The sequence below is a fragment of the Temnothorax nylanderi genome, unplaced genomic scaffold (assembly GCF_030848795.1).
Source record: "Temnothorax nylanderi isolate EJ_2023f unplaced genomic scaffold, tnyl_v1.0 TNYL_tig0019_pilon, whole genome shotgun sequence".
Lineage (NCBI taxonomy): Eukaryota > Metazoa > Arthropoda > Insecta > Hymenoptera > Formicidae > Temnothorax > Temnothorax nylanderi.
Genome location: NW_027249081.1, coordinates 1,754,495 through 1,777,921, shown reverse-complemented (window position 1 = coordinate 1,777,921; position 23,427 = coordinate 1,754,495). Strand labels below are relative to the sequence as shown.

At 38.9% G+C, this 23,427-nt stretch overlaps 1 protein-coding gene across 12 annotated transcripts in view; it reads left to right on the top strand.

Annotated features, from left to right (window-relative positions):
• The window catches only part of Dlg1 (discs large 1), a 336,847-nt gene that overhangs the window by 234,754 nt on the left and 78,666 nt on the right, over positions 1 to 23,427 (top strand). For 10 of the 12 annotated variants that reach the window (XM_071699803.1, XM_071699792.1, XM_071699794.1 and 7 more), the window contains one exon: positions 6,896 to 6,931. The exons of the other annotated variants lie outside the window; for them this stretch is intronic. In XM_071699803.1, coding sequence (XP_071555904.1) covers positions 6,896 to 6,931 — 36 coding nt within the window. The remainder of the gene's footprint in view (positions 1 to 6,895; positions 6,932 to 23,427) is intronic. 12 annotated transcript variants of the gene reach the window in all.

The window sequence follows — 23,427 nt, the reverse complement described above, 5'->3', positions numbered from 1 at the left end:
TCGTTGACGAGTAAAATTTACCGCACCGCGCTGTTCATAAAAAATGAATTTAAAAACGAGGCAATTTCTGATTCAAGAAATGATAAAACAGAGAGATAATGGAATGCGAATGGCGCGACGTTTCCTTTGACAGTGAACTAGCTTCACCCTCGACATGAATCGGTCTCAACCCGCGAAATTACCGTCATCCCTTACCGGAATAGACCCTCTAACTTCACGCTTGGCGATCTTGGCGAACGTAGATAGTAATATTGGAGTTAGACCTTCAACCCCGTGACGAAGCGGGATTCGTATCTTTGTCAAGAACAGCCGACCTTGACAAATACTTCGAAATGGTCGAAATACTTGTTAGACATTTTTCCGCGTTTAATTCTCTTAATCATCTTCTCTGATATAATTATGATACGAGATGGTTTATGCGCACTCTGTAGCGCACAAGTGTAGCGAAATGATTTTTTTTTATGTGTCATAAAAATGTTGTCAATATAGGGGATTTGGAAGTGTGATAAGAATTCATCGTCTATTATTTGGATTCTAAAATAGCTTGTAAGAGACCCGCCTGATCAGGGACGAGAACTTTAATGCTTTCTGCGTTCAGGGTCGGTTTTATTGGAGTACTAGTAATTGAATTCCATCGACGACCCATCGCGGCTACCTTGACCCTCATCCGCTTCTAATTTGCGGAGGGTTGTCCTACAAATGCGAAAAATGTGTCCCATAAGTCACATAAAGTATGGCACATGGCGATTCCTATTTCATTGCGGAATCCAGAATAGCATGATCTATTTTGTTTATATTTTACCAGGATAAATACGATGTGTTTTTAACACAACGAATTTATTAAAAGCTCAAAAATTAGAAGTTATTCAATGATTACATACAAAGGATGGATATATCAATGGATTTTTTCAATAAATTTTTTTTTGTATTTTACATGTTTTATTCCCCCTAGTAAAATATCGACGAGTTTTCGTAAATCATCGCCGCGTGAACGACATTCCGTCGTGTGAAGAATGCAGCATGATAAGACGAAGGTGAAAATTTACCTGGAATTTTGTTACGCTTTCAGCATCGCTGTAGCTGATAAGTGTTATCTAAAGAATCCTGATTCACTGACGGCTTGAGATCAATGCTCTTTTCGAGATAACGTGTATTTATTGTTTATATCTATATCTTTTAACATTGTCAAAGATATCGAATATCACAGAAATCACATCGCAGAAACCTTATTTTCTCATTTACGAAGCTCTGTTTTTGATTTCAGAAATAATATCCTGATATATAGAAAAGTATAACATCAAGATTCGATTCCTGATTCATTGTAGATATAAAAGGATTTTAAGTTTGTAATAAAATTGGTAAATTGCCATCATGACATAAAATGTATAATAATAAGTTTGCCAGCGTCGTGAAATTGCAAAACCCATCTTTAATCAACATTCAAAATTGCTTGTCGTAAACAGACACGGCAACAAATCGATCCTTAATTTACGCCGCAGTTTCCGCGGCACGCCTCGGAAATATTAATCTTTGCTGTTACCCTACGGTTATATATATATATACAAGTAATTATGTCGACATATAACGTCAAGGAAAAAGAAGCAAAGGGCTATTTTGATCGACGAATTCGCAGTATCGCTTTTTCGCGCAGATTCAGCCTCGTTAATTACTTACCACGCGTAAGCTCGCGCTTTTTGTATCACTGCCACGTTTCATGTTCCTATCGATCCGCCGCTTCAAGCTTCGTAAGTTTCTCCCATCCCCTCGGCTCCTGTGCAGTTTGCCCAAAAGCGCTTGAAAGGGGAGACGAATATTTTCATCCTCGTCCTCGCAGCGGGAGACGCGTCCGTCGGATAATTAAATTTCTCAGCTTCGTGACTGGCAGCTCGGAAAAAATTCTCCCTTTGACCCGCTGTTGACATCGTAATCCGTCACGAGGCGTTCTACTAATGTACATTTTTGCACTCTTCACGGATAACGCGATGATCTCGAGCAAGAGAGATTTTTCTTCTAATTAACGACATTTATCTCCGCATTGTTTCACGCGCGGTACTTTTTCGTCTGACCACGTTTCATTTTCCTTTGTATCGTTGATAGCCGACAGATGGACATGCGCGCTCGCGCGAACACACTGGCTGCTGGAAGAATTATAAGTCCGAATTTCTCAAGTCAGCAAGCGGGATTTACCTACGTGAATCTCTTTCTCGGGCAAAGGGATAAATTATTGTATATATACCTTATCTTATCCCCCTCCTCCCAAGATCCCGCTCTTTTAGGTCATACGGCGCTTCGGCGCGAAACTCGCGGTCTTTCCGTGAAAATTTATTTCTTTATACTGGCGCATCTTGTAGCTCTTCTTTCGGAAGTTAATATCCTCTTTAATCTTTTCACGTCCGGAAAACTTGGCCGGCGAAGACTCGCCCTCGCAACTTTGCGCGCGAACTTCAACGTCGCGCGAACTTCCGCCGTGTGTCTCGCGCACCGTCCTGTACTAAAGTTAAAAATTTGCCCGACAACAAGAGAGGTTACTTTCAATTTGCTCCTTTTGCCTCTCTTGCTTGTCGTCCGCGTGGATCGATCTGCCTGGCAGCGGTACAATCTCGTGTGGCTTTGACGCGGACAACCCTTGGGTATGTCTCACCGACGACGAATATATGAATAATTTCCCCGTCGACACGGTGCGCGGTGCGACGCGGTCCGCCGCACCGACGAAAATCGATATTCCATAAATGTGTAAATGTGTAACCGAATCCCGGCGATTCTCTTTGCCTAAGCAAAGTACGTGGCCTTGTCGGCGAGACGGGCGCATGTGCCCCAAAATGCATTAGGTAGCGGCGTCGTCGCACATGCTGCACCGTTCGCATCTTCGACATCTTCGACAGTGCTCGACAATAGAACCGACAGAGCGCAACGACACGCATAGATTTCTCTTCTTTAAATTTACTGCCCTGCGAATTTTTTTTTTCTGAAAATCTCGACGCGAAATTCAGCCGTGAACTTGTCTGCTGCCTTAGCGGAAGAATTTTTCTTCCGGTTTCCCGATTCTCACCGCACTCGGTGTTCTCCGCAGATGACGTTTTTTTTTCTTTTTTATTTTGTTATATTTTGGCAGATTTTATTTGCCGTTTTCTACAATTGCGAGAATACTGAATTCAACGAAAAACTTCGAAATTTCGAAACGCGCGCGAAAAAAGGCAATTCACGTTGATTTGAAAAAAAAAGAAGAGAAAGAGAAATGAAATGTTGTCGCGATATATTAAAAAAAAAGATTTTCCCGCGTTTGTATGTATCGGGCTAACTCGCGAGGGACAGATTTATGGGCAATATCCTCTGCGACGGAAAATTCGAGGCGATAAAGGGGGCGCGGATACAATACGCGCGCGCGCGCTACACGCAAATGTATTTCGGGAACGCGTGCAGAATATCACGATCGATATCACATCTCCGGAAATCACGGTGTAATGCGTCCACGAGCATTTCCGGCGATCGATGCATCTCTGGCCGCTTATCACTTTGTCTTCCCGCGCCCGTTTCCTCTGTGCGTGTATCGTCGCGCTCTCGATCTCCCGCGTAACACGCCGGTGAAAATTCAATTTTCCCGATTTTTCCATGAAAAAAGGTCCGATGCTTCAATCCCGGAACATGATAGCACCGTTGTACGTAAAACAAAACGAAGAAACGACGGGAGAAACCAAACGCTCTTTTTCGTTGTTCCGCGATAAAAGAAAGAACTGCGTCGCGTTTTATTTCAGCACGCCCTTTCTTCGTTTTTATTTTCTTTCTTTTCTTCTCTTTTTTTCGCGAACAAAGTTTGCTATCTCGCGGCACAGAAATGTTTTATGATGTCTAGCTCAAGCTTCGGTTAAAAACAATAGAGTCAATAGACGATATCGCGTATAGAAAATATTACCGCAGGTAATTAAATTGATCTGTCAAAGTACCCTTTAACGCATTTCCTGAATAGTTTCATGAAATAGATATTTCGTGAGCAAGCAGATATTATAGGCTCTCTAATATTATTTATTATAATCCATCTATACCATCGTATTCAGAGTGCAACGAACTCGTTATTAATCTTTCTGTAAAGCTTGCTGGAACATATTAAAGCGATTGCACGATCGTGCCGTTTCATCGAGAAAAAGCTTTCGGCGATTGAGCTAATCGCGACGATTTATCTTCATTAACGCGCTTCAATTCCGCACGGAAATAGTGCGAGGGTATCACCGTATCGTGTTGAGAGCGACGGCAAGAAAGGGAAATTAGGACGCTGATTTCGCTCGCGACGAGGCAAACTTCTTTTTTTTTTCGTCGGATCGTATACTGTAACGGGGTAGGCTTGAAGGGCAATTAATTACGAGGGGACGTCGGAGCGGCCGCGGCGGCCGGAAGCCCGACTCACGATGCACAGCGAAATATGAAATTCAATTTGGCCGTACACGCGGCTACTTCCCGCGCTCAACCCTGGGAAATTAAGGATTGCCATTTCGCCGGTAAGAATTTCGGGAAAGATAGCGCGTCGTTATAACGATAACGACCGTGTCGATTAATAATCCCGATGTCTTTCTTTCGAAGATGACCGGAATCCTTAAATTAATGATTATGTAACGCAATCGGAATATATTTGAATGCAATGGACTATGTAATGCGATTGCATGGCAAGAGCCATGTGATATCTTTCAATCTCTCTAGTTACAATTTTAACGAGGTCCTTACTTAAAAAGTCGATATTTTTTTCTTACCATTCTCTTGACCGATGATTTATTTAAAAGAGATTTTTATATATATCTAACGACATAATTCTATGCGTAATTTAATAATTGGATAAATAACAAAGGACTCTCGATAATGAAATTAATAATTAAAAAGAGGCTTTGAGAGTACCTATATAACGCGCGATTGACGGTGCATAAGTTAATGTTATATCGATCTTTAATAACTAATAAGATATATAATTATAAATCGAATAGAATACTTAATTATAAATTGACATTAGTTATTAAAGATTAATTTAACGTTAACGTACGCACCGTCAACCGCATTGAACTCTCAAAAGCCTCTTTTTATTTATCACTTATGCGTAGTTTACTTGAGATCGAGTGTGCGACTAGAATGTAAATTAAGTGGCATTGAATGTAATAACTTGACTTAATGGAACAAACCAGTTTCCAATTTATTTTATCAATTCACAGATCAAAAGTACACAGTCATGTCTATTACATGTCGATTATAACCCAACATATACATATATCGTACAAATCAATATATCTCACTTAATGACGAAGTAACGAGATAAAATTACAAGTGTCAATATTTAATTTATTGCATGAAATGCTGACAAGTGCAATCTTGGCCAGGGCTGCATATTAATTGAGTAATGATGAAAAAATATTGTATTTCTTGCGTTGACACGCCCCGCATTTTCTTCCCCGTCGTAAACTCTGTCGAGATTTATCAGATTTGCAGCACGGATTACTCACCGCGAATGTCCCGGGACCTTGTACACGTGAAAATGATCAGGAAATCTCGTACAACTGCTTGGAATTGCTTTGGGAAAACGAGGACGGCGTGTCTTTCTCTCCTTGAATTTAATCGAATGAAAATTACATCCACGCCCATTTCCTTCTTCGAGCAACCTTTTTCTTTCTCTCTTTTTTTTTATGTGCCCATGCCAGAGTGCGTCGGACAGGTATTTTAATTTAGTAACATTAAAGTAACATTGATTTTACTTGTGTGTATTTTCGAATAATAAGCGATGTTTTTAACACTCGATTCGGATGCCATGTGAAACGTAATATTTTAACAATTGACACATCGAACGTGTGTTTGAAAGCCCGTCATTTATCTCGCGACATTATCGCAATGGTGACGACGCTACGGGGTTGCGGCGCGAAGTTCAGTTATCATGGGCGCGATAATTATGCGAAGTGGAGAATTTCGTGCTCGCACGCGCCGTTGTCAACTTCCGCTTTTAATGAGCTCACCGCGTTTAATAAGCGCTAGGTATGCAAAAGGAGCAAATTTGCATTGCGAAGGAAGCATCTAAATGCTTGCGAACTTAACCGAATCAACAAGAACGACACCGCTGCCGGCTAGAGAAATATCCTTTTTCTATTTTTCATCTAAGTTTGCATGAATAATCTGCTCTTGATATAAACACATGTTGTACAGCATGCAAGCACAGCTCTATAGAAACGACTTCCTCTCTAAAATTCCTAAGCTGCACTAAAGTATAAACTTTCAAAAAGCTGGCCAAAAATTTATATCTACACTAAAATCATTATCATTTCAACATTTCAATCCATCTCATTAATTCGATCGTTATGAAAAAAAGCGAATTTATTGCAAAAGTTCACGCAATATTAAATATATGAATAATTTGGATGGCTATATACATTTCGTGTAATAATATAAAGCGTTTTGTAAAGTTTTTGCATTAAACTGCACGAGCGTATACTGTGGTGAATTTGGAAACAATTTATATCTTTATAGTTTGTTAGCAAAGCTGTGTAGATTAAACTTCGGTTATAATCTAGTTAAAGTGAGAGCTACACATGGTGAATAATAACGATTTATTCGCGTCCGTGTAGTTTAATCCGCGAAAATTAATCCTTGTTAGATAATTTCATAATTACGATTCATCATGCGTTCGTGAAAATTCATCAAGGAATACGCTCCTGAATGCAAATCTTTTATATGAACCTTACGGATATAGAACTTGTATAATGTTTACGTAAACGATATTCTTGATGAAACGATGTCGCGATATTTTGGTCATTTTTTGGAATCCGACGCGAGATGAATGGCCTTGCCGGAAGCATGAAGTTCCCCCAAGCTAGCAAAGAGCAAAAAGTCACGCGACCTTTCTTCTAATTCCCTGAACGCTCGGTTGTTGCAGGCACACACTCCTCTTCTCGCAGCCGACACGAGACACGTAAGTAGAAAGTTGGTGGCAAAAAGTAGCCGAGACAAGGAGATTGTTAGCAAGTAGTCGCGACCGAGAGAAGAATCGCAATCGTGTCACGTGCGTTCACGTCCCCTTTAATTTACATGTTTTACTTTGACTTGAAAGTGTGTCAATTAATGCCAACTTCGATATTAATATCAAAAAGGTGTAAAGACGTTGCTTATCGTGACATTAGCAGAAACCTTTTATAAATTTGATAAGAATTTTATGTCAAGGATTTCAACATTGTTTATTGACTAATATTAACATGGCCATTTAAATTTTTCTCTCGGCGCGAAAGTAGACCGCATTTTTATATGATTAAACGCGAACGGTAATGTCTTATCGAAAGCATATTTCCATTAATTACACAGATGACACAATTAAACAGTTCCCGCAATGCGTGTCCTGCATGTCTACAAATTATCAACTATAACCGTTATCATCGGTGTGTGCGCGAAGCTGACATATCATTTCGAAAGAACTTATAAACTATTGAGAGGTCTGGTTTTATTTTTAATAGTTCTATAGTTCTTGAGTTAAATAAAAAGTTTATTTAAATTTGAGAAATATATATATATTTATTAGTGTTTGTTACAACTCTTGTTAGATTGCAGAAATAATGCAGAACTATTTTAGAATAAACAGATTTCCCGAAAAACACATTTTATCTCAATACATATAGATTTGCCTTCCTTATAGAAGATATTAATTCTTCAGGAACTATTTAATTAGTATTTATTGTTAGAACTTTTACTGCAATGCATAAATAGTTACAGAATAACGTGAAAACTATATTTATAACGAGAAAAAATCTACGTCTTTTCCATCTTGGTACACTTGTAACAACGTTTGCTCGTTCCTATTTAATTATATTTGATATTTTTTGCGTTTAAAAGGCAGTACTTTTTCATATAGAATTATAAATTCCTTAAAATGCTAAGAGAACTCGCGCAAGATAAACTGAAACGCTGTATGAATCTGGCATTTTCATTTTAAAACAGTTTTTTAACATGGCCAGGATTATTTATAATATTTAAAACTTATTCTTTATTAAGCTCAGCAGAATCAAACCAGATTAATTAGAGAGAGAATATTTAGTTATTTATTTATTTTGTATTAAATTGTACTACCAAAGATGATTTTGTATTGTACTACGTGCCATTTCGAAGAAATGGTGCTGAGAGACATGCTAGCTTGACGTGATCTTATCAGTTTAATAGAGATTAAAAATTAGAGAACTATTAAAGATGAAGCCAGAACTTTCAATAGCCTGAATTTCTATAAATATTCTCAAATAAAGTTTGTAATACCTGTAATAATATTGACGCGGTATTGCGATGATTAAACTTATCGTGGTTGTTAAATGCTGCAAAAGTACCATGTAATGTGTTCAGCTTGATTTATTATGGTACAAATTACTCATTGCACGACAGAAGTTTTACCGGCGACCGGAAGAGAGCGAAAGTACAGATAATGACAACAGCAGCTAACCAAATCGAAACGCGGTATTATATATATACAAATGTTTTATAAGATAGCGCGACGGCTATCTTGACATATACGTCGAAGTTTATCATGACGTAATTGCAGTTTCATATCGTTGCTGCGCGATGTCTTCTCGTAAATTACACGCGCAAGAAGACGTAACGGATAATTATTTGCCCCTGAGTCATTAGCGCTAACGATCCCCCTTGCCGTTCCCGGTAGTCCGGGAATCTAATCTACGAGCAACGATTGCGTTCACGACACGTCGTTCCTTAATCATCGTTTGATCGGTTAACTTCGGCGATTATTATACGCGGATCTTCAAGACGTATAAAACGACAGATCCGGAAGTGTTCGGTCCGCGCGAACTTCCTCATGCTTCCGGAAATCGATTTGTAACGCGTGTAGGAAATCGTGTCATCTCGGTTTCCTCCTACTCGCTCGCCTGCTCGCTTCCGTCGTCTGGCGGTCTTATCCAATTTGCCGTGAAACTAATCCAATTGCTTCTCGAGAGTTTGCCAGCAAACAATGATTCTTCAATGATTCTAAGCAATTAGATAACATATTATTAGATCTTGTCTCTGTAATTTTTAATCGTGAAAAGAAAAACACAATTGGTAATGATGGTTCTGTCACGCGTATACTATTCTTTTTATTTTTATTACTCCTTGAATGTGATTTTCTCGGACATAATGTTAAGTAAGGATGTACCTAATAGAAACGTATGAATAGCTTTATGTAATTTTGAAAAAATGGACTAAAAATTTAAAATGCGAATAATTTAAAAGAAATTAATTTTATTCATTGTCATTTATCATATCCAGATTAGCTGCATAAAAGAAATTATGAAAAAGCATTTCAGAAGGCAATAAATTTTTTATTTATGGTTCTCTATTCGATAATAATTATTTTTATAATATATAATTTTTATCCTCAATTTGTTGCGAACGAAGAGATGCAGCGAAATCAAACGCCGCACACAATTCCGTACGGATTACAATGACGGTGATGTTAATTCTACAAGATATCGTGGACGTTAAATTCCGATAGTCGGGAAGCTTAAAATAATTATCCCGCGGCGTGAAAGTTAAACTCCATGTAGACACACGTACAGCAATACATGTTGCCTTTACATTGCACATATGCACAAGTGTTTCCCTTCGGGCATGCATGTAAACGTGGCGCGGCGCAAAATATTCGCTGACTGTCGTGGAAATCCGCACATCGGGCTAATTAACTAACACGTTGCATTTCATTGCTCTCTCGTCCTATTAACTGGATGGAGACCCGTATCTGCGTTGATATTTCGATTGATTCATTATTTGACTAATTAAAACTGGTATTAAACGTCAAATAAATTACACATTATCGATTTTGGCTAATATATCTGTGCGTATCGATATCTCGCGATTGAAGAACTTCTGTTAAAAATATAATCTTGTGTTCTAAATCCAGACGGATCTTTGTCGGGGTGCGGCATGTTACCCCACGTCCCCTCCTCCTCTCAGGTGCCGCTATTTCAGGACATTATTCATTCAATGGAGTTGATTAGTCCCCGTCGGCCTTTTAAATCACCCTTGTCTCTCGAATGTGCAAACACACCCATCGCCTCTTCCTCAAAACTTCACCAGTTTCGTTCTCCTCGGCTTCGTCGGAAGATTCATAGCGGGCCTGATTCGATTTGCAACGCCGTTTGAAATTCAGGCGAGGGCGTATTTCATTCGTCGACGGTCAGAGAGGGAGGAGGAGGGGGAGGATGGGGGAGTCTGGTTGAGAACGCGGCCCGGTGAATATCGAGCTTGCCAAATGGAGTAAACTGCAGCCTCCGGCTCGTGTAATCTTCCGGAAGTCGCCGTCTGCCGTCGATTACCTTCCTGTCTCTCTCTTTCTCTCTCCCCCCCCTCTCTTTTTGCGTTCATCGTTTCGTATACCTCTTTTTGTCTTCTCGTCACCTCTGCCCCTATTGTCTCTTTTTTTCCGTCGGCTTCTCCGTACCGTATCTCCCCCCTCCGTACCTCCCCTTGGCCTTGGCGGTAAATCAGGCGAAAGGGGTGCCGCATAATCCAGCGAAATGAAGCCAAGTCGTTTTTACGAGACGTCGCGGGAATCATATTTTCGTCGTGGCTCCGGGAGAACTGTTTGCTTTCCTCGTCGCGTGGGAAAAATCTCGCGCCAACGGGGAAAATGACTGCCCCCGTGAATAGGGAGATTCATGGCATGGAGCGAATTCCCGCATGGCTCGACGAATTCCGCGGGCGTTCATCAATACGCAGCAGGATATCGGTCTCCAGTATTCATTTCCTTTGGATTAGTACGCGCGCTGCATACAGGGTATACAGATGTACCCGGGAAAAATCCGCTTTTTATGTAACCACCGTAAAAAAGTGGTGGATATTTCTAGCTTGGTCGCATGTGATACACGAGCAATGACAGAGATATTGTCGAACTGACAAAACTTCATCTATTTTTACGATGGCTGCATAAAAGATGCTCCTATGTCCGTGATATCGTATGTTGCGTCATTTGGGACTTGCAACTGAATTTTGCATTTATCACTTTCGCATATTTTTTAAATGATTGGTGGTTATTTAATTTTCGACGGTGATATTAAATTATCGATGGTTTTTTCGAGTTTTACGCTTCTCCTTTTCTCAACAGAAAACTAGCAATATTGTCCAGATGCTTATTATTGCGGATAGTAACATAATTTGATAATGTTACCTCCTTGATAATGAGAATTGTAATATCCTGGAGTGCTTATCTGCATGCGACATTCCGAGATCTATTTTCCGCGAGGCAAGTTAGGGCTTCGATCGCCGCCTGAAATTCAGGACTCGAGTTGCAGGCACCGTTTCCCGCGGGAAAACATCCCTATCTCGCATTATTCCAAGCCGTCGAAATCCCGGTTTCATCAGGGTCTTCATTTCGCCCCTCCCTTCAACACGTCGTATTTTCTCATCGCAATATCACGCCCTAGTCATCATGTTTATGAAGTCTGCGTTAAAATGTGATTAGATCTTCACTTAATTGAGATGCTGAAATATCGACGGCGCATTAAATATGTATCTCATAAGGCTGTTAAACTGCGAAGTTTATAAAATCTCTCTAAATTGTATAAACTTCGTCATTAATGCAGTAATATTGAGATAAGTTGTCTTTCTTCGTGGATCTTCTCTTTTTCAGCTTTATGAGTGCCTCTACGGTTCTTATGTAGATTATGGATTATTTAGTCATAATTCTAAATCATGATAATATATATATATATATATATATATATTACGAGATATCTTGTTGTTGGGATTAAATCATGTTCTATGTTATATTATCGGCTGTGTTCATCGGAATAATCGATATCGCATCTCCTCCTGACACGATCCATTAGTGGTTAGGGATCATCGGCCAGTAGCTCATGTTGATTACCACGTGGTGCACCTCCTGGCACTTCCCGCGTTTCCGGTCCTATAGCGTTGTATTATAGGCTGCCGGTATTATAACGGGACACGTCGTATAAATCACGTCAAATGACGTACATGCATCGCTCTCTCGGTTGCGTCCCCTGGCGTCGACGCAAATTGCCGGCATTAGTCGTTAGTGACGGATCATGACTGGTCCTTCCGTTCCGAGGAGATCACCGGCGGCGCTGTCCTTCGTGCCAGTTTCACACGTCTAATAATTCAATTCTGTTAATATTATTTGACCCACACTTCAATTGTCAGACAATTGTTATCTCTTGATACCTTAACATTTTCGTTGCGAGGAGAGATCGACTCCAAAATTAAATGGCTTATTTTCAAATCTTATATTCATATCCTAACAGAATAAAACGCTCCTGAGTTTATTATGAGTTTTCTATATCTTGTAATGTAATCTGCATTTTAAAAATATTTAAATTATATTAAAAAATCTCTTTAATTGGCCAAAGAATCTTACAATCTAATTGATCAGTTGATCACTTTTCTGAACATCATGGGGAACTTTAGCTTTTTCCGTTATTTTCCCTTTACTCTTTCGAATAGAAGAACAATCTCTTTTCTCTCGTTTGCCTCGTATTCGATTCCACAATGCATTTCGTAGGACAATGTTCGAATCAACGGAGCACGAACGGCAACGTGTTTCTTCAGCTCTTGATGATTTTTCCAATACGCGGAGTATATTGCGTGCCGGCAATCATTTATCTTTATTTCACGGAGGATACTCTGTTGCGGTTCGCACGAGGCGCGGAATTTATATTAATGGTGGCACGCATAGATATTAGGAATAATTACATTTTTCCGTTGGAATGCTGTTCCGTACGTGGGGAAGTCGTATCCGTGTAAATGTATAACATTTATTGTACGGGAATTACTGAAATAAATTGCGAAGCACGTTGTTCTGTTTATTCGAACAGTATCATTATGCTCGTTCCGCGGATTAGCTGCATCTTGTTCTATTTTGCAACGTATCCTTTGTGGATTTAACTTTTATTATTATTCCAACTTTTATTGTCATGTTTTATTAAAACGCGAACGTTCCAACAAATATTCCAAAACTAATCCTTTATTTTACTATACAATTAACGGAGTTACATCCGAATAAACTTCAGAATTATCCGAGCGAATTATTGTTATCCGAGAAAGTTTTGTTTATGGCGATAAAGAAGACACACTGTAAAAATCAATGTATAAATATTTTTACCCCATCCCACGGAGAGGAAACTTTTTCCGCTCAGATTTTTGGTCATGTCGGTAAATATCAAAATAACCGATTAAACGAAAGCGCGCGCGGGGCCCCGGTGCGTTCGGCCGAAAGTGTTTACTCTGGAATTAGGACACCCGTAGCCAGCCTGGGCTGGCACATGCAGATACCATGTTCTCCGCAGGTGCATAAACTTTAACTCGCAAATTCTGTAATCGCCACGCTAGTAGATCCGCCCATTTGCGAATCGGATGAAACTGCAAACGCAGATTTGTACCGTATGGTCATATCGCGAATGCGATCGGTTCGATCGAGTGTCGCAAAAAGCGCCTTGTTCCGTGAGTTTAGTGTACGAATTGCGCGCATGTATATCATGGTAGCGCATAAGCGATTATGCAGTCAGTAAAACTATCAGTACGGAATATTCGAACAAGCATATGTATATTTTTTTATCTTGATAATAAAAGTTAATGTGATTTTATTATGAATAGTAAGGTGCGCACGACGTTCGAGACGTAGCATAAAACCTCATTACAGATATTACGGATACACGGCGATTGAAGCGAAAGCTCTCAGGTGTGATAAATATTAATCAACCTCAACGAATATCTCCACCACACGAAAATAATTAAGGCTTCGGTAGAAGTGAATAATCCACTTTTATAAAACGTTTCTTTCCCCACTCGGCGATCGATATAACGGTCTCCAAGTTTATGAATTGATTTATGAAGCGGGAAGACGTCCGAGTGTTGGTTTCTACCAGAGGCGGTTTGCCCGCATCTGAAAATTGGGGAATATTATCATAATGTATTCCACCTCATCTGCATCGGGATTACCGACTAGATAAGGATCCGAAGTTCGGTACGAGTAATACGCTCTAAAGCATGGTCGATTTTCCTCTGGGAAAATAAGCGTACGATAAATCTGTCATTGTATAGGATGTAGAGTTGCACAGCGATGCATAGTATTATTTGTCGCCCGAAATTTTTTATACATCTCAATTTACAGATCATAGAATTAAATTATAACGATTATAGAATTAAATTATAACGATGCAATTCAAACGTTGAATTGAAGTAGGAGTGACATTAGTATAAATTTTACGAATTTTAAGTAAGCTATCACTTTTAATAACGATGCAACGACGAGATAAAACGAATCATTATTTTGACGATATAGCGGCGGAATAGGATGAATTATTCATGATTCACGCCCTTCACCGGGGAAACCTTTATTTAGCGCTAAGTTAACATTAAGGGGAGCGAAAACAGCCGTGGCACAAGGTCCTCGGAGTGCCGCGATGAAATCTAAAACCTGAGGAGTGTATTTAGGTCGACTTCGTTGTCTCTGACAGCTCGTTCGTCCTGACTTTTAAAAACTAACGGACAATTTCCGTGGGGTTTATCTTCGCGAAACTTGTTCGGCGCGCGCGTAAAGCTCCGCCGAGTAATTTGAACGAAAAGTAAACTCCGGGACTCTTTATTTTGCTTGGCTGCGCGTTAGTAAGAAACTACTGTGTCTCGACGAATCGACGTGAAATCGAGACAAACTCTGACTGTTATTTCAAGTCCGTTATTTTGGTTTGAATATTGTTAAACCTACTGCCGTTAATACAATATCGTTATGTACATATTTCATTATTTTCTGAGTTAATTCATGATTTTGTATGTTCTCTTTATTATCTATTTACAACTGAAATACACTTTTCAATTCTTTAAATACACCATTTTTTTAGATTGTAATGCTTTTTCTAAATGAGAATTACATTTCTAAACTTTATAAATATGTAGTGTAACATAGCATAACAATAAATTCTAAAAATTAAGCAGGGCGGTTTACGGATTACACCGACTTTCGCCTCATCTAGACCAGCTGACCGTCTTATACGTCGCGAATCTTGGACGTAATTAATCTTTATGACGGCGAACCTATTTACGAACTATGCAATATATAGCATCTTAACACAAGACCATTTACCATAATACCGCTCCCAATATCTTGTTGGCATCGAGCGGCATCACTATGGGGAGATGAGGGGAGAGAGGGCCGTTACACCTGCATGGATTTCGGCATGGCAGGCGCAGAATAAGGTCGTAAACTCCCCGGGCGTAAACCGGTAAACGGTACGTGCCGAAGTAGAATGAAGTTCCCCGATGTTGAATCGACGGAAGATGCCCAGGCCGATCACCTCGATCGAGCGCGCACTGTTACTCGGGACCGGCTCATTCGATCTACCTAAGCCATGAAACACGGTGGCCGTAACTCCGCACGCCTAGGATTACTAGTCAAAACTACCCGAGGGAGTTACACCATACACCGGCAATATGGAATCGCTTAGTTTGTCTCCCCTTGCCCACCGGAAACAATCTCTACTTCTGTCGGACGGCGGGAATTCCACGATCGCAGCGACTATGATGCGTTTCAACCCTCGGGATATCGCGATATGAACGATGAATGAACGATTCATTACTTCTTCTCGAACAATTCGAGAATTGATATTTTAGTTCTCGTTTTATGTTTGTTTTCAGTTTGATATTGTATCGATGCAATACCATTAGCGCGAAAAATGTCCGAATGTTTATTTTTATTTTAACGTTTGCAAAATATTTACAAAATATTTACAAATAATATACAATATTTTGTATTTACAAATGTTTACGTTCTGCCCTACAGTTTTAATATCTTTCAATATTTTTGTATCCTATCTGTAAATTATAAATTCTATTAAGAGCTCAAATATCAAATGTCACACCGAGTGAGGGATAGACCGTCAATTGGTAAATACATTTGATATTTAGTAGTTTCCCTTTTCTTCTGCTTTACAAGACGCTATAAATAAACTTTGTAATTAAATTCGGACGCCTCATGGAAGCATCTGCTATCCGTGGACTATCTAGAGATAATGACGCTCTAAAATGTCTTAATTTCCACGGAAATTCTCGAGGGCACCGGAGGTGACGGCACAGTGAGTGAGCGCGATGAAGGGAGTTCATACTTTCCGTGTCTCGATAAATTCTCGCAGTGAGAGAATTTATTGCACCGCGAGGACGTTCTCAGGCATTCCGCGGATTAACTCGTCAAAGTGTCCCTCAAGAAATTGTCCCGGCCGCCCCGTTACTCTGCGGGCTACACCATATCCTCGAGGTTGTATGCAACTATGCGGCGTGGATTGAAGTTCGTCGTTGCTAAACTTGGAGTTTAGTAACGTGCGCGGCCATCCCGAATCCTTTCCCTTCCCTGCGGCGGTAATCGGGAAATTACAGGTGGTACGGGAAAGTAATCGGAAATTTGCGCCACTTCGATCGCTACCGCGAGACCTGCGGTTTGATCGGACGCTGATACTCTCAACGAAAGTATGAATTACGTAAACAATAAAAACAAATCGGATTGAGATTGCGTGAAATGAGAAAGCAACTCGTCATTTCGCGTGCAACTACTCAGGGCACAACTAGCACTTACCATGATTCTAAGGAGCAGAAATTGAATCCCTGATCGTCGTGGGATGGAAATGAAAAGAAAAAAGTAACACGCCATGGATTTATATAATCGCTCGATCGAATTGATGCTGAATAAGTTATATAAATCGGACTGTCGAAGGAACTGCCGCGGCAGATAAAATCTACATTACGAGAAAGGAAAATTACGAGAGCCTTTTAAATGTCAATAATGTTATACGCGGCGCGACGAGCGATAGATTTGATTATTTAGACAAATCTTATAAACGAAATATTCTTTATTCTCGACTACCTGGCAAATTATAATTATGTGCACTACGTTTCGGCTCTAGGTTTGAGCCCTTCTCAAGTGCGGTCTAATCATCTAATTGACTCGTCATACGGTACTCAGAGACATCCTTGTGTTATGGGAATGTTCCAGCATGGTCATAAGTACAAGTGTCTCATATATCAAAAATCCAGTTAGAGGATTATGCATATCCAGTTAGAGAATCTCCGATGTGCCGTGTCGTGCGAGTGGAAGTACTCCTCTCGCACGACACGGCACATCGGAGATTCTCTAACTGGATATGCATAATCGTGGATTTTTGATATATGAGACACTTGTACTTATGACCATGCTGGAACATTCTAATAACACAAGGATGTCTCTGAGTACCGTATGACGAGTCAATTAGATGATTAGACCGCACTTGAGAAGGGCTCAAACCTATAAAGCCGAAACGTAGTGCACATAATTATAATTTGCCAGGTAGTCGAGAATAAAGAATATTTCGTTTTTAATTCACTGGCGGAGGAAGTTATTTTTTAAATCTTATAAAGGCAAAAAGTATAAAGGCACTTACATTGTGTGCATCTCGATCGAATGGGCAGCATATCTGGTATAAACACAAATTGCGCGATTCCGATTGTACATACTAAATTTTGCTTTACGACATTACATTCCAAATTCAAGTAGCGTGTTGTTTTATGGACATTCGTGGAAATTCGTGGTTTCGCTGGTCTGCAGCTTCGTGCTATTATTGCACCGGAATCGCTCGATTTCCCCATATAATCCGATAAAGACATACGGTTCGGAAGAACGGATTTTTACGAGGGTAAGCAACGTTTGACAACCCCTTTTGCGCCCGGTAGAAAAACACCGGGCGTCGACGGCAGCCAGGAAAGAATGGGGCAAGAAAAGCAGCCGGACGTGACCAGGATAAGGGCTGCGTCTCCGCTTCCGATTCGTCCGAAAACTCAGAGCCTTTGGCTTGCTGACACGGAATACAAGATTGGAATAAATTTACGGTACTTCGTGCTTCGTATTAAACATTCTACGATTTCCCTTACCGTCTTCGTTTGTTAAATTTTATTCATTCGTTGTCGATGATATCTTGTTTTAACATTACCAAAAGAGGATGGGACATTTATCTTATTACTTTCTTATATTATACTTGAAAATTTTGAACTTTTAACGAAAATATGATAATAGTTTTCTTTGAAAAAGGAGTTACTTTCCTTGAATCGCTTTTATTTTGAGTTCTGACTTTTGCAAGTTTGTTTTACGATTTGTTGCTTTTTCTTATCGTGCGATATTTCTCATTTTGGAACCTCTTATGATCAAATAGTTTGCGGAAGTATAAATGCAGTTCTTCTAACATTCATCTTTGAATACATAATAAGGATCTTTAAAATTTTATAATATTTATTTCTTTAAAGAATTCCCAATATATGTGCGACTCTTTCTTTTTATGAGATATAATTATTAAAGATAAAATCTTTTTAAAAAATATTTGTGATTTAAAAAATTTATCAAAAACATCTTTCTGCTATATTTGAAGTTTTGTAAATCTTTGAGGTATGTAAATGTATTCTTTTTCTCTCTCTTCGATTATATATCTCAATAATTTTAATTCTCACTTTAAAATTATTTTTTTTACTTTGATCTCTAAAAACATGAAAACATTAATATACACTTATAGTATTATTTGTAAAATAACGTGTGCAAAGAGCACGCTTTTGAAACAAATTTAGTTTTACAACAGATTCTCGATGTGCATTCTTTATTCCTTTTTTGTTATTGACTTGACGCGTCACATTTTTGCAGATGGCCGATATTTTATTTAAAAAATTTTCAGGAATGTGAAGAAAAATGTAATAATTTAATTATAAGATTACGAATTACGAGCACATAATAAAGTAACGTGTCGATTCGATCAAATATTCAACAAGTATCGTGATGACATCGCTATTTGTAATCTGTAGTATTTACACGAGATACAGACGCCCACGCCGGGATATCGTAAGACCGCAATTTGTTTATGTTTGTTTTCGGTGTTCGCCCGCGGGATTTTCTCAGGCGAGAACACCGTTAATGAATATTTATATCATTATCGTCGCCCATTTCTTCGTGTGTAAAGAAAGCTTAACGCGCTGCCGCTTGTCCGACCTTCTCCACCTTCGCTGAATATTTGTCAGACCCGGCAAAGAGGTAACCGAGAGAAAAACAGTAAACGTATAAATCCTCTAGATTTCTCCACTAAGAAAAACGCGGGCATTGAGCCTCGTCGCAGTCTCGTCTTGCGACGTGAGCTACGATTAAATCGTCTGAATAAATTAGCACGATTAACGATGAGAATTTAGGGATGCTTTATAAGAGAAAATTAAATAATTGTATTTTATTTATTTAAAAAAAATTATACTCGAGAGTGATAATGGTCGATTTAATCCATTCTATAAGTTAATTAAATTGAATTTAATCGCCCTGCTAAAAAAATATCTAAACAAGAAGATTACGTTACATTGTGTAGGAACTACATCGTTAATATTGTTTTGAATTCTCATCAGCTTCTGCTCGTTACGCGTTAAGCATGTGTGGTGCTGAAACGATCAATTAACTCTCAACTGCAATATCCGTTGTAGCCGTTCGAATTTTCCGATACGTCTCGGGAAACTTTGCGGGCTCGCCGCTCGCAAAGATTGGATCGTTAATACGAGCTCATTAATCACACCTCGCAAGCAGCCTATGAAATTAATTTCGCGCCTCGTGACTTTTAATGTCAGCCGATAAATTTGTACGAGATCAATTTTGCGATAGACATATTATTTTGATTCTCTCTCGAGACGATTATGTTTCTCGTTAGTCTCGTTGCTTTTATTTAAGTCTCTTATATTATATTTCATCAATTAATTCTATACATCTCGATGACGTTTATCGAGTCAGTTTTCTTCCCTAACTTTTCGCATATGTTTTTCAGAAATTTAAAAATAGAGTAGGCACAGTTTATTTTTTCCATATCTTTAATAATTCATTACCACTCTATTCTGATAACTTTTGTTATCGCATAAACTGATTTGACACTACATGTAAACTGATATAATTTTATTTTTGAATCTATATTTTTCCGATATATTCTGTTATGTCGATTGTTACGTTATCAGCCGCTTATGACTATCGAAGTGTTCGCGCTTTCGAGACACACGATCGTTCGTGTGGAGGTATCAGCGTAAATTCACGCGTTTTAGATCCCGCATTCATATAGTGTCCGCATTTTATGCGCGTTTCGGGTATCGCGAGTTTACGCCCGGGGTAACATCGAACTGGAGTATGGGGGGGGGGGTGCGGGAAACCGTCGACGTTAAATCCCGGAGTATGCGAGATTTGTGAATTAAACCCGTACCTGCAGAGAGTTGAAACGCCGCAGCATGCTAAACGGGAATCCGCTGTTATCGTAACGCGATGTCGGCCCCCACGAATGGAGATGCAGATGAAGCGAGCTCGATGCACAGAATTAGCGCTCCACTCTTGGTGACACATTAAAAAGTGAAATATGGAAAGATTTTACAATTTATGCTCAAATATTCCGAAACATTTATCAGTGTATTTCTCAATGTATCAATTTATATGAGAGAAATAGAAATTTTAATAAGACATTTACAAAACGAGCATTTGTATTTCGTTTATCAAACTATGAACTGTTATAATAATTTACACAAAGCTGATAAGACTATTAATCTCGAGAATATAATCTGATTTATTAACTTTTTCTCCATTTCAACAATTCTGAATATGAATCGTTTTCACGCGGGTGAATTTATTTATTCATATGATATCATTTGTTTTCATCAATTAGAATAAAACAGAATTAAAATTTAGGGCGCATGATAAGGATGAATATATATTGGATTAGTTGGGTTAATTCAAATTACACAACATTTTCCGGAACGTAAATCAAGATTAGACTTACGACAAAATAAGACTAACCTATTTATAGATCAATTAAGAGAAATGACAGCGAAGGCAGTCTCTAAATTAAACTTAAAAGGCAGAAAGTACGCAAGTTTTTATGGCAGCTTTCCGAATTAAAGGGAAAAAAAGAGAATAATTCCATCTCGCTGCATCACTTCTTATTTAAATATTTTTATATTAATGGTGACTTCAATAATCATTGAGTAATTATTTTTTACTTATTTATTAAGAAGGACTGTGTGAAATTCTTAACTTATTGGTTTTATTTATGTATCATTACGTGTAACATTTATATTTAAATCGTAAAAGTTCCGGGGAAAATACTTATCGCGGTGAGTATGACAGCGTAACTTTCTTGCTTTGCAACTTCCAGGCAGGTCGAGTTTAAAGAGAACGGCGAAAAATTGAGCATACCGGAATATGCGGAGTCACGATCGCGAAAAGTTCATCGGACGCGCAAATTTCCGCGCGATTACTGCCTGAGGAGAAGCGCGAGGAAACCCGTGAAAAGTCACGGTGTGCAAAAAGCGACTAAGCGGTCGCGATTAAACCACGAAATTAAAATCCGCCACTGGCGAATACACACGCTAGGTTGAGACGAGCGCCTTAATTGTCGCTTTTTTTCGCGATTTTTCCCAGAAAATACAGCGATTCTGTTAATCCGCGGCAACGTACGTGCTTCATAACACGTCGAGTGTACAGTGCTCTCATATCATGCCATTCCGTGGATCGTTAATTCACCGCTTTTCTCCAAGTGACAAAAATTCACGTGGATTTTAATATTTCTCGTGAAATTAGTTACTCTTTAGGGTTAACGCACGCGCACGCAAGATATAAAATACCAATCTTAGAAATCTACTAAACTGGTAGAAATCAATACAATTTTTTTATCGATTGAATTCTGTACAAATTGTTTTACAATTGGATGCAGTTATGCAATAAAGAACCAAACGCCATTTTCGTGATTTTTAGTTTTATGCAAAGTGAATTAAGAGATGAACAGGAGATTTTTTAAAAATTATGCATATAACACATGGAATCATTTAACGAGGATTATAGTTTGGTCATTACATTTAAGATAATGTTGACGCAGAGTTTTATTTCTAATGTTTCGCGAAGCTTGCTCTAGCGGAAAAGTAAGGTTTTGGAGTTGGTTCTGCATTGCAGAACTGTGACTAATTAAAGAAGAACTTTTACACTTATCTTTATCCAGAAGATATAGTATCAACATTATCAACATTATCAACTTTTATCTAGTTGTAAATCTTCAAAGAGAATAACGAAAATTGAGATATATTATTGGCGTGTAAAACTTACTATATATGTACACCCTACGTCAGTAAATGTTAATTTACGTTAAATGCGAGTAGGAATAAAATAAAGAATTGTTTTTTATGAGAATCTTTAGCAAATATTTTTTCATTGCACTTTCGTACATATTGTTTAATACAATTAACACAATTAATGATCCATGAGGATCGCCGATGATGATACAAAAACATTCGATTTGCAATGTTCTTTAAATAATAAACTATTTACATGTATATATACACATATAATAGTTTACTATAATTTAATATAGCTTAACTTTGGCGTTAATTAGATACTGGGTAACTTGGCTTCTCGTGCATTTCTATCTTACAATTTTTCCTGGCGTCTGGTTCAGTTTCATGAAAAGCCATATAATTTTTTGCGAAATTAAACCGGAGATTATGAGAGAAGAAGATTGTTGCGAATATTCAGGGTGAATGACCGCAGTTCTCAAAATTCCAGCGGCAACTCCACCGTCGTAGAGCACGAAGCACAGCGTGAACGGAGAACATTTCCGCAGTGTCCAACTCGCCTCATAATTGAACAACCGCCAGCCTAGACGAGGTGTTCATAGCACTTCATAGACACGGCGACGCCCGCCTACGCCAGATCATCGAGATACTTTTTCTCGCAACGAAATGGCAATTAGCCACCGTGGCTCGCGCCAATCTCGGTATAAGTTTTGCAAGCGAGTCGCGAAATACGATATAAACCCCAGCATCGATTTAACGCCATGTCGATTGGTGAAGTTCCAATTTTGCTAATGCACTCCACGGTGCAAGTAGTTTCGAATTTCGACGCTCGAATACACACTCGGGGAGCTCTCACCTTGAGCCACGAAATCGTTTAATTTGCGACAGAACTCGTGCAACTTTCGGTCGGCGGCATTCTCGAATAGCCGTCTAACAAGGATCCGACCGTTTGACCGTTATAGGCTGCGTATTCCGATTATGGTTCATTTATTACGCAATCGATTGTTTTGCTGTCATCAGATTTCAGTCATCCATACTGATTTTATTGGTGCTGTTACATTATATGAACATCCTCGTAATCGATTTAGCATTATATATTAATCGGTTGACAAAGATAATCGATGGAATATACATAGAGTACACGCACTCTGTGTAATGTACTCCGTAATATTGTATAAATATTGTTACATTTTTAACACAATGTAGAGTTGCGTGACGTTTAAACTGAACACAAGTTGCCATGCAAATTTTATACAACCAATTTTGCGATATGTCCGACATAATTTCTCGCTTGGCAAGGTCCTCCCTTGAAAAGTTCCGCATTCTATCTCGGAATTCAAGAACCGAGTGAAA